Source organism: Jatropha curcas, chromosome 5 (genome assembly GCF_041381405.1).
Source record: "Jatropha curcas cultivar XTBG-Jc1 chromosome 5, XTBG_Jcur_1.0, whole genome shotgun sequence".
NCBI lineage: Eukaryota > Viridiplantae > Streptophyta > Magnoliopsida > Malpighiales > Euphorbiaceae > Jatropha > Jatropha curcas.
This window is the reverse complement of record NC_143155.1, coordinates 8291892-8304755: the sequence shown is the minus strand read 5'-3', so window position 1 is coordinate 8304755 and position 12864 is coordinate 8291892. Positions and strand designations below refer to the sequence as shown.

The window sequence follows — 12864 nt, the reverse complement described above, 5'->3', positions numbered from 1 at the left end:
TTTTGAAATTGTTCTGACTAGCTTCGCAATGCACCATCACTAATCAGCAGGACCTATCGGCTTCGAAAAACCATCACCGGTTGGCCTGAAAGAAATTGTTCACAAGAAAAAGAAGAGCAATGTCCGTGTACAAACAGACCTCGCTTTCTGTTAGAAAGATATGGAACATCACATGTTCCCATGAAAAATTCTTATTAAGGCAAAAGGTCATACTTTTGCCCCCAGTCCGGAATTCCAGTTAAGAACCAAAAGTATTCACTTTTTATAAATGCATTATTATTTTTGTGAAAATTTTACCAAAAATTTTAGCAGGAAAGACTTAACAGAACTGTTACCTGTATTTTCAAGTGTATCCTTTATGATATAGTGTTTAAAAGGGAACTTACCCGAGGGTAATTTGGACAATCTGATGCTCCTGACCCCGGTGCGGTAAGTTGATGAAAGTTGCAGCCGTATATGAGCCGTACATCGACGTCATGTCGTCGGAAGGGGTCGTCGTGAGCTTTTGAAATGGGCCGTGTGGGCCTGTCGGGCTCGAAAAGGGATAACAGGCCCAATGCTCTTGTTGGGCCCAGTTGAATGGGCTTCGGCCCAGCTAGTTTTACTATAAGTAGCTTCCTTCTCAATCGATTCAATTTCACTTATTCGCAAACCCTAAGCGGCTGGAAATTCTCTGATCTGTTCAATTGAAAAGATGTCTCAAATCTCAGAAATCCCTGCTTCTGCCTACACTCCGGAGATGGAGGTTCTCGGGGCCCTACCCGATATTCCTACGTTTGACGGTGAGCCGGTGCCGGTGAACCGGAAACCCGCTAACCCTCGGTACGCGACCATTGCAGCTTCTTCCGTTGCCGGGTTTGAAATTTCCAGTCCGGTACGAAACGAGTCAGATGCGTGGCTTTCGATCCGAGGTAAGTACAAAATTTCTTCAATTTTCTGTTTTTAATGCTTTTGATCCGTAACTGTAGCAATAGGATTATCTTTCACCGTTTGTACCTGCGTCGGCAGTCGCGTCACGCAGGTAGGAGTTGCGTGGCGCGGCTGTTCTTCCATGAACAGTTGCGTGACACGGCTGTTCTTGTAAGCACAGTTGCGTGACGCGGCTGTTCGAGACGCCAGAAACCCTAACTTGCCTTGAACCTTAGGATTAGCCTCTTTTGACTGTGTTTAGACCTTGATTTGTCAATTTTTAATTGCTGATAACTCTGGACGGCTTGATTTTGCCCTGTAATTGCACAGAAATAGTATAAATGTAGTAGAACAAAGTTAAAGTTAAACTGCTGCGTACCTTCGACAGTTGCGTCACGCAGCTGTTCTTAGGAAGAATAGTTGCGTGACGCGACTGTTCGTCAATGAATGAGAGTCTCGAACAGTGCGCAACGCGGCTAGAGAGATGCGTGGCGCGACTTCGTGGTCGCGTGACGCATCTGTTCCTGGGGCCACACATGTTGAACAGTTGCGTAACGCGACTGTAGAGTGGCGTGACGCGGGTGCTAAGGTGCGCTACGCGGCTATGCTTCTGATTGCGTAATTTGGGTAAAGCTGCGTGGCGCGACTTTGTAGACGCGTGACGCGACTGGGAGCTGCGTGACGCGACTGGGAGCTGCGTGACGCAGCTATGGTTCCAACCAAACTCGAGTCTTTTGTTTATCCTGTCATAGAAGAAAATTAACAATTATCAGTCTTATATTTATTGAAATTGAAATTTTCTTACAGGTTAATCTGGGCAAGGCCCGCTCAGGCGGATCGGCTACTGATGCTTCTGCCTTCTGGGATCTGCTGGACCCTCCTATGCGAGCACGGGTTGTCGCTGCAGGTTTCGGGGGACTATGCCGCTGGATTGCGCCGCACACAGCCTCGTTTCCCGCCCGCTATGCGATATGCGTTGATGGAGCGGTGGATGGAACGACTGCACGCACACTTTTGTGTTCGGGTTTGGAGAGATGACCCTCACTCCCACGGACTATGCTGCTATTACCGGCTTACGCTTCACTGGTCCGGTTCCCCGCTAGACGCTCGGTACCAGACAGCTGCCATCGGAGCTCAGCTCGTGCGCTCCTTGCTCGGTGTTACCTTACAGACTCGGTACACCGTGCAGGGATGTATGTCCTACGAGATGGTCTTTCGGTTCTGGGCCGAGAGGATTAGGACCCGGTTGGAGGCTTGGCGAGAGTTGCCAGAGGATGTCCGACCTGCTGCTCCTGCGTATACTCGCGAGGAGAGAGGACCAGGCTGCTCGGTCCTTCTTGTTGTACATCATTTCCTCGCAGCTACTGTGTACCTCCCAGAATAAGGGAGACCCTGCGGTGCTGGCGTGTCTTCGGGATCTGAGCCAGGTCGGGTCCTTCGACTGGGCCACACTTGGTTTGGCTCATCTTTACCACGGTCTGGATGTCTGGACCCGTGGTAGCGGTGAGTCAAACTGGCTGTTCATCCGGCCTTTGGAGGTAACACACTTTCATTCTCATTTTTTCTTTTCTTCTTTGATCCGCTGTTCTCAACTGTTCAATTAACTGATGTTATTTTCTGTCTCTGCTACAGGTGTGGGCTTACGAGTACTGCATTTATCCTGGCGGTCCTAGCGGTGACTCACCCGTCGAGTCTAGGAGGATTCCTCGCTATCTGGCCCACTGCCATCACACTTATGCCACTGGCGAGGATCCGGAGTACTGGCGGAGCTTCCTTAACGATCGGGAGTTGTCCGATGTGAGTGCAGAAAGAATCTCTGAATCTGTAGCTTGTCTCTCTCTTCTTTGTTCTGACACACTACTAATGTTAATTTCTCATCATTTTTGCAGCTATCTTTAGAGCCATGGGACTGCGAGGCCTGAAGGACCTATCCGGGCCGGGAGGTGGCTGAGTTGCATACCCGGTCGAGGCTGCTGCTGCGAGGCTACTGGGCCGACCGATATTTCCTTGGCGAGCGGGTTTTTGACACTCCGATCGCTCCAGCATAGCGGAGAGTGCCTCGTGCCCCTCCCCGACATATGTGTCTGCTGGAGGGTTTGACACGAGAGGACCTGGAGGTAGAGTATAGAGGCTTCTCGGCGAACGATTTCCTGTCCGCCGGTGATTTTCCTTCTTACTTTGCCTCTCGGATGCAGGCTCGACTTCCCGAGGTTCTCGAGTACACCCATGTAATTCATCTGACCTTCAACTTCATTCACTGTTACTACTCCTCTTTTTGTCTCAACTTACTGATGGTATTACTCTCTTTGTGACTGAATGCAGGAGCGGAAGACGCACAAGACCGCAGCTCATTACCGGGCTAAGGCAGCAGCTGAGACGGGTGGCGTGGCGACCCCGACCGGACCAGTCGGTGTTGTACTGGGCGATGTCCCGTTTCCGCCAGGTATGGAGGTGGTGTTGGATCCTGGCCTTGGCTTGGGATCTGGCATCATTATTCCTGTAGACCTGCGGCAGGCTCCTCCTCCAGTACAGCTGGATCCTGAGCATAGCACTCATGTAAGTTATAAACCGAATATACAAAGTTAGAAGTACCTTACCTGAATATCCCTTTTTAATGGATTTTTATTTGCAGGTGCCGGCTCAGAGATATCAGGAGATCTGTCAGCGGTTCGGCTTTGCCCGGTCCTACATCGGCCGACTCTACTCCGAGCGACATGAGCTGGTATGAATTTTACACATTTTCACCTTTTCGATCCTTATTATTTTGATGACCTTTCTTACATATGCTTGTCTTTGCAGGAGTTGGAGAACGGGAGACTACGGAGGCATCAGTCCCGTTAGTCCAGTGCCGTGAACCGGCTTCAGGCGGAGGTGGACCGGCTTCGGACGAGGTTAGAGGTTGAGGGCATCCCACTCGACTCTTCTGATGAGGATGAGGGCGGCTCTTTCCTCCGACGACGGATCACCATCTCTACCCCCTCTGACTGTCGCTGGTCCTAGCCGTAGGCGGCGGTAGTCTTGTTGCGCGTCCTCTCCATTTTTGAACACTTTAAACATTTTGAATTTTTATTAATTTTTGATTTATTTATTTTTTGTGATTGTACAATTATATCAGCATCTTATGATATTATTTACATTTTACAACACTTGGTTTTGTCATTTTATGTGTGTTATGTTTCGTAACTGTGAAGTCTTGTTCCTATAAAGACAAAACACGAACACAACACCAAATACAAAATAACGATTGTACCATTTATTCACAAGAATGGTTCACCTCATTAGCGGTCAGTAAATCAACTTATTGTAAATGAATAAATGAAATAAAATAAAATAAAATAAAGTAAATAAAATAATGAATTTAACATGGAACATGATTAAGGATCACTTTCCAAACAGAGAGCATAGCGTAGTACTTACCTGATAGGGTGGTCCACTCAGTGAATGCGGACGTAATGGCTCAACTACCCTTTCTCGATTAATGTAATCATAAAGACTCAACTTCCTTACTGTACAAGCCGTCCTTCTTTTTGATCAATGCAGATTTGAATGCTCACCGACCCGAATGGACTATTCAGGATTGTCCTTTCAACTACCTCTGACGATGACTATTAAATTGAGTGATGGTGATGTCTCGCCCATCGGTTTCTTCACTTTCCTATAAATATAAATTCCGCTTCGCACCTCCTTCCCATCCAGTGTCCAAAGCATATCGATTTCTTAAGTGATTTTCCTCCATGGCCTTCAGAAGCCAAGTCTCATCTTTCGTCCAATCCATTCCTGACGACCTATGGCAAGTCTCTCCTTTGGATCAACTAGCCTGGTTAAGATACTTCAAAGACCTAAAACCTAACCCTGGCTTCTTGTCTTGGCTCATTTCTCATTTCAATCCGAACACCATGGTTTTCCGGTTTGAGGACTCTGAAGTGACTCCGACCTATGAGGAAATGTGCGCCGTGATTGATCATCATCCTCAACAAAACGAAACTCCAGCCTTGCCCCCAGGTCCTAGGTATGATCTAGCTAAGATCGTGGCCTTGTGCCCAGTTTACCTTCCTGACAGCATAAACGTAGATCAAGGTCTTCCTTTGGAACCTTTCTTGAACAAAGTTTTGTCTACCGATCTAGATCTGCCTTGGATCCGAGCTTGTTGCTTCTTGCTGCTGAATGTGTACGCCATGAAGAACCGTCAACCCGAAATTGGAGACTTTCGACCGTTATTCGTGACATGCAATTGTACCATTGTACCGTCTTCATGATGATCATGGGAGAGACGATGTGTTGGGTCAGGGATATTGCCCTTCACATTACTGACTTCAATGTTCACCATTGCGGTTGTCCACTGCTGTTGCAAGCCTGGGCTTTGGATAAATTAAGCCTAATTCCTCCGGTTCCAGCTCGCTTGATTCCAACTTACGGATCTGCTGTTTTTCAATCTCGGTCTCGGAGACGCTTCGATTTTGGTGATAACCCTGCCATTCGGTGGACCTGTCCTTGGTGGAGAATTAGACTGGCCACGATCGGAAGCATGAATCTCAATTACGTGTTGTATGCTAGTCTAGACCGTTCCATGGCCTATTTCCTAGATAGGATCAGTCGTCAGTATGGGATGATACAGCGTGTTCCCCGAGTCCACAACTTCGATAGCGGCTTGATAACATCACATCTGTTGACTAATTTGGCCGATCGTTGGCAAAGTCGAAACACCATACATTTAGATGAAGGAATGATGCAAGACACTGTGACGCCTACATATGCCAACTGGTTCTTTACCCCACAATGATGTCGCGCTTTGTGAAGGCCGACCTTTGCTGATATGTCTTCTCAGAATAACTGTTGTTTGTTGTTTTTCTCTTGCGTTCAAGCCATGAGCTTTTACCTAAATGTATCCGCTTTTCTTTTAATCAATGATCTTGATGATTCTGTCTTTATTAATTCCTGCACACATGGACAATGAAAGACAACAAAACTTTTCTTTCGAAATTATTTGCTGTGTTAGTCATCTAGGGCTTCTGCCCTCGGGTTAATAAATGAAAACTCAATAAAGTAAAAATTATTCTGTAAACATAGGAACTTATGCTTGTAAACAACAAAGAATGAAGTGACTGTTTTATAATCTGCACAAATTAACAATAACAAATGTTACTCCTCTATGTATGCATGAACTAATGCAAGTGCTAAGGGTTTTTTCATGATTTTGTTGATCCTTCTGGGGAAATCGCTGAGAAAATGATACTCGTTCCTCTGATCAACGTCTTTTTTTTTATTCAATATTTAGGCAGGACCAATGGCCAAGGCGCTTCACACCAAGTGAGTCGATCTTTGTTTAAATAAACAGAGAGGAAGGTCTTGCATACTTTGACCGTAATACCAGGACAAAAATTTTGAAAACACAAATTCTTTATTAATCTTACTTCTTTTCAACATTATACAGAAGTAAAGAAAGTTTATTCTAATACAATGGTCATTTGCTCTAACTATTTGATTTCCTATTCCCCTTCAGGTCAAGTTGATGGTGTTTGAGTAACCAATCACTAATTTGTCACGAACGCATGGCATAAATTCTACATTTAAGCTAAGCACCACGCGTTAATCCCAAGATTTTACTATCATTATTTTGCGTTTTTTTTTACATGCTCTAACTTTTGCCTAGGCCGCCCTTGCGGGTTTTCAACCTAGCGAGCCCATTTCTTGCCTAAGCCGCCCTTTTCGGGTTTTCAACTTAGCTCTTTTTTTTTTTTTTTTTTTTTGAAATCATCATTTCAGACATAAAATCTTTTCATTTGATCTTGATTGATAATTCGATTGACAGGCTCTCCTTCTATAGTGACTAATTCGACAGCGCCTTTAGGTAGTAGCTTCTGAATTCTGAACGGCCCATGCCAGTTGGGTTTGAATTTCCCACCAGGATGATGTTGGGCTTCATGATCCAATAACCTGATCAACACCAAATCTCCATTCTTTAAAGCCTTTGGATGTACCCGCTTGTTGTAGAAACGAGCAATCCTCCTTTTTCTCATCTGATCCTGGAATCGAGCATTCAGTCTTCTTCCATCTAAGAGTGCCAGATCTTCGTACCTCTTCTTGACCATTCTTCTTCGGTCAGACCAGCTTCTACCAAAACTCTGAGAGACTTCTTTTCGAGCTCTACTGGTAACACTGCCTCCATCCCGTATACCAATTCAAAGGGGGAAGCTCCATTTACTGCTTTGGAGGTAGTGCGATGCCCCCAGAGCGCGAAAGGAAGTTTCTCAGCCCAGCTTCTATACTTTTCACACATCTTTGATAGGATTCTTTTGATCTCCTTATTTCCAGCTTCTACTGCACCATTAGCCTGAGGGCGATAAGGAGAAGAACGGTGATGCTCAACCTTGTACCTATAAAGCAATTGGCCAACTTCTGCTTGAAAATGAGAACCATTATCTGTAACTATGTGATGACGAACGTCATAGCGACAGAAAATGTTCTGTTCAATAAACTTTGCCACGTGCTTGGCAGTTAAGATTCTGTAAGATTGAGCCTCGATCCATCTAGAGAAGTAGTCAACTGCAACCAATATATACTGATGACCATTGGATGCTGCAGGTGAAATTTTACCGATGACGTCTACGCCCCATGCAGAAAAAGGCCACGAAGGAGTTGTTGGATGGAGTTCAACAGCGGGTAAGTGGCTTCTATTATCATGATATTGGCAAGCTTTGCAGCGGCGCACATATTGGACGCAATCGCCCTCCATCTTCATCCAAAAATAACCTTGCCTCATGATCTTTCTTGCTAAACTCATACCGCTTAAATGAGTACCACAGACTCCTTCATGAACTTTTCTCATTATATCCTCTCCTTCTGTCTTGCTCACACATCGCAGTAACATTCCATCCCAGGTTTTCTTATAGAGTTCACCATCGGCTAGGACATAGTGTAGAGCCATTTTCCTTAAGACAGCATGGTCTTCTTTCGTCGCCTCGTCAGAAAAGGTACCGTCTTTCACATACCTCAGGATATCCGTAAACCAGGATTCCTCCTCCGACTCCACCTGATGCACGTAATGTTCTTGATAGCACGGTATATTGGCTGTAGTGATGATAAATGGCTTCTTCGGAACTTTGTTTAAATCCTGCCAAGCCGACGCTAAGTTTGCCAAGGCGTCTGGAATTCTGTTATAGGTCCTTCCTATGTGAGTGAAAGTGATCTTATCAAACAATGCTGCTTTCTTCAACAGATACTCAACATAGGGCTTCAATCTTTCCTCTTCTACCTTCCATCTCTCGTTGGCATGCTCGATAACCAGTAAAGAATCTCCTATTACTTCGACCTCCTTAGCGCCTGATGCAAGAAGAGCTTCCATTCCCATGATGCACGCTTCATATTCTGCCATGTTGTTAGTGACCGGGAACAATAGTCTCTTGCACATAGTTGTGACTTCGCCGTTAGGTGCTTCTATAACAATACCAGCCCCAGCTCCATTTCTGTTGGCTGATCCATCAAAGTACAATCTCCAAGCTCCTGTGTCAACACTCAGCAAATGTTCATCTGGAAATTCCAATTCCCAAGATTCGTCGTTTGTCACAGGGTTTTCTGCTAGGAATTCTGCCACAGCTCGACCTTTGACCGTCTTTTTCGTTACGAACTCCGCGTCAACGCTAGACATTTGAATCAACCACTTAGACAGCCGTCCCTCTAGAGTAGGCGTCCTCTGCAAATACTTCAGTGGATCAATCCTAGAGACAAAAGTGACCTTGAAGGAATCGAAATACGGCCTTAATTTCTTTATCGACCACACTATTGCCATGCATGTTTTCTCAATCAGATTGTATTTCTCTTCGGTAGGCAACAGTTTCTTACTGATGTAGTAAATAGCTTTCTCTACCCCAGCGGCATCCGGCTGTACCAGCATCGCTCCCACTCCTGCATCTTCTATAGATAGGTACAAGATCAAAGGTTCTCCTGGTCTTGGTGAGCTAAGCACTGGTGGATTCATCAAGTATTTCTTTATATGGTCAAAAGCTTTCTGGCAATCTTCATTCCACTTGACTGGCTGATTCTTTTTCAACAACTTGAAAATTGGAGCACAAGTGATGGATAACCTCGAAATAAATCTGCTGATGTACTGAATTTTACCCAGGAAGCTTCTCACCTGCCTTTCTGTTCTTGGCGGCTCCATATCCTGAATGGCTTTTATTTTGTCCGGATCAACCTCAATTCCGTTAGGTCCTACCACAAAACCTAACAATTTTCCCTTCGTCACTCCGAATACACACTTCTTGGGATTAAGCCTCAAATTGTACTGTTTGACCCGTGTGAAGAACTTCTCCAACATCTCCGCATGTTCTTCTTGTGTTTTTGTCATGATCACCATATCATCTACATACACTTCCAATCCTTTATGGATCATATCATGAAATAACGTAGTAGCCATCCTCTGATATGTTGCCCCGGCGTTTTTTAGCCCGAACGGCATCACTCTATAGCAAAATGTTCCAAAGTCAGTGGTGAAGGCGGTCTTATGCTTATCCACTAGGGCCATCAATATCTGATTATACCCTGAAAATCCGTCCATGATAGAATAACATCCCATTCCAGCAGCACTGTCTATCAAAACATCTATGTGTGGAAGTGGAAAGTCATCCTTAGGCGAAGCTTTGTTCAGATCCCTGTAGTCGACACAGACCCTTATCCTGCCATCTTTCTTCAGCACTGGGACTATATTCGCCAACCATTCTGGATAGTGTACTACTTCCAAGAATCCTGCATCTAACTGTTTCTGGACTTCAGCTTTAATCTTGTCCTGCCACTCTGGTCTGACTCTTCTCCTTTTCTGCTTTACTGGCTTAATACTCGAATCAGTAGGGATAAAGTGCTCTGCTATCGATCTGTCGATCCCTGGCATGTCCGCGTAGCTCCAGGCAAATACCTCTGAGTTTCTTTTGATACATTCTTGAAGATCCTGTCTGAGCTCAGTTTTAAAGTCTGATCCGATTTCAATTATTTTAGGATCTTCGGCGGTGCTTAAATTAAATGCGAAATTATGCAATGCATTTATGTCAAATATGCGAGTGATATAATCAATGCCATGAACATGACAATCAGGAAAACAAGAAAACAAATAGTCAAAGTTCACTTCCATTGATTGAAATAAAAGAGGAAAACCATCCATATTGTTCTCAAAACAAGCATTGGAAAAACAAAATACAGGATTAACTGCCTGTTCGATACATTCATTACAAGCATCTTTAACTGCCTGGATCACTTCGTCGGCATCTGCGCCTTCTTCTTCTTCCGCCGGGGTAGCTTCTTTCTTGGCCTTTCCCTGCTCTATCGCCTCCTTTGCCTTCCTCTCTGCCTCTTCGGCATCTTCAGCAGCTAGAACAGACTGGAGGATCCGTGCCTTGGCCTTCTGCTCTTGCACTGACTTGGTAGCTTCATCCCCAATCCCCAAAAAGTCTTCAAACTCAGATATCTTCTTCAACCAATCAGATTCAGTACTTGCTTCTGTCATGCATACCATGACCTCGGTTCCATCCACCAGCTGTTCCAAAGAAGGTTCGGGCGACTTGACCAATTTCTCCTCATAATCGGTCATAAATATCTCCAAACCGGGATAGGTCTTTCCTCTGCTCTGAAATTCCCCTTCAGCTTGTGGAACAAAGAAAATCTGATTCAAGTTTGACCCTCTGACCGGAGATCGAATCTCATATTTTTCTTTCTTTCTATGTTCAGAATACCCCAGCCCACGCTTGTCTTGCTACCCGGATGCTGATGAAAGAGGCTCAAACCTTCCTTGCAACTCCCGGCCCAAACCTTTGCCATACTGCCAATTCATCTTCTTCATCATTTTTCTAGAAAAAGGACTCATGCTGTTTACTGCACTCTTGCTCTTGGCGATGGATGCATCAATTACTGCCACTTGGAAGCCTGATAAGGGTACCGCCAGTTCTAGACCTTCCACTGTAGCCACATTAAGATCCTCCTGTGCGTTAACGGTCACCATGTCTGTACCCCATGGGATTTTTACTTTTCTGTGCAGAGTGGATGGAACCGCGCCTAGGGGGTGGAGCCACGACCTTCCTAACAAAAGAGCATAGTTGGCTAGGATGTCCAGCACAATCACGTCTACCCAACTTTCCACTGTCCCCGTGGATATCTTTGCTTTGAATGTCCCTTTTGCATTCCGCATAGTGTTATCATAAGCCTTGACCACCATGTTTGATGGCTCAAGCTCTGATTCTTCAATTTTAAACTTGGACAGCATTTTCAACGGACATACACACAGTGCGGACCCATTATCCACCATCACATTCCTAGTGTCTCGTCCATTGACGGCAATTTGAATATACAGTGGCTTACAGTGGTTCCTTCCTTCTGGTGGGAGGTCTGAATCAAAGAAAGTGACTTCGCCTATCCTACGCTGTAGCACATTGATCATATCAACACTTTGAATTCGAGCCGGCACTCTGACGAAAGTCATAGCTTCAAGTAAAGCTTCTCTATGTTCCCTAGATGCTATCAGCAAATCCCATATGGAAATGTCTGCTCTGGTTCTCTGTAATTGACTCAGCACCGAACTGGCAGTCACCCCACTTGGTATTTTGTTTTTACTGCTTTCTCCAGCTTCAGCAGTCTTCTTTTGTTCTTTTACCTCTTCTTCTTTCTTTTTCTCCCTCGGCTCCTCTCTGCTTTTCTCATTCACTTTCTTCTTGGTTTCATCCATAGCAACCTCTTTCCCCTTACCCTGTACATTGTTCTCGGGATTATACACTCGTCCACTCCGGGTTAAACTCTGGACATCTACCTCGTTCACTTCCTCCTCACTGCTATAGTACCACTGTTCTTCTTGATCGACCAAACTCTTTTGAATGGCCAGCTGGAGTTGCTCATCTTCCTCTTCTGGCACGTCGCCTACCTTCACAGTGATACTTTTCTCGATCTCAATCTTCACTGGCACCTTCTCTTCCTCATCACTGCTACAGTCGTCCCATATGTTCAACATGGCGCACATCCGCTCTTCCCATTCTGCTTCAGCTAATACCACTTCTTCTGGTAACCCGCTCCCAATCGCATTGACCGATCCACCGACTGAGACTTACGAGGCGGGTAATTGTACTGATATTGAGGAAGCGGATTATTCTTAGTGCTTGGCTTGTTCTTTTCCGAAGGCTTGGTAATTTTTCCACTGTCAATCAAATCTTGAATGTCGTGCCTTAATTTGAAACATTCATCAGTTGAATGCCCTTTGCACTGATGGTAATCACAATTTCGGTCCATATACCTCCCTCGCACGGGCTTAGTCGGATCGACTGGCAGCTTTAACAACACCCCGTTCTTGATGCAAGATCTTAGTACTATGCTCAAAGGTCTTCCTAGGTCAGTGAACTCTCTCCTAGTTCTCTCATTAACCGCACCTATCACAGCACTACTGGCTCCTGACTGATTCTGATTACTGCTTCCGGTACCTCTGTCACCATAAGAAGTCCGGTAATTACCAACCCTCTGTTCTTCTTCTTTTCTTCCTTGTACAATTCCTCAATGTTTAGACCAGCACTTTGAACCAAAGAAAAATCAGTGAGCGACTGAGTCAGCATCCTTTCTTTGAAGAAGGGCAACAAGCTCCTACTAAAGATTCTGATCAGCTCTTTGTCCTTTGGCCTTGTCTGAACTCTATACAGCTTAGTCCTCCACCTTCTGTAGTAATCAGAAAAGCTTTCATCCTTCCCTTATCTCAAACTCTCCAGATCACGCAGACTGAACTCATCACTCTCTTCAGTCTTGAAATGTTTGAGAAAGGCGGTCTGCAGTTTGATCCAATTCTTCTGAACCTCCTCGTCTAAACCGTCATACCATCTCCGATAGTCTTTATGCAGTGTTTGCGGAAATGCACGCAAGACATCTTTCTCGTTATACCGGTTCATCTGGGATACTTGGAGAAATTCAAACAAGTGAGAACGAGGATCATTATCTCCT

The 12864-nt window shown here is 45.1% G+C and overlaps 1 protein-coding gene across 1 annotated transcript; it reads left to right on the top strand.

The window, feature by feature from the left end:
- Positions 1–2010: 2010 nt before the first annotated feature.
- Positions 2011–4059, top strand: LOC149496180 (uncharacterized). The gene is made up of 6 exons (XM_089721950.1): positions 2011–2447; positions 2542–2706; positions 2799–3137; positions 3232–3465; positions 3542–3631; positions 3709–4059. Exons 3-6 carry the CDS (start codon positions 2988–2990, stop codon positions 3748–3750), a joined length of 516 nt encoding a protein of 171 aa, XP_089578076.1. The 5' UTR covers positions 2011–2447; positions 2542–2706; positions 2799–2987; the 3' UTR covers positions 3751–4059.
- The last annotated feature ends 8805 nt before the right edge of the window (positions 4060–12864 follow it).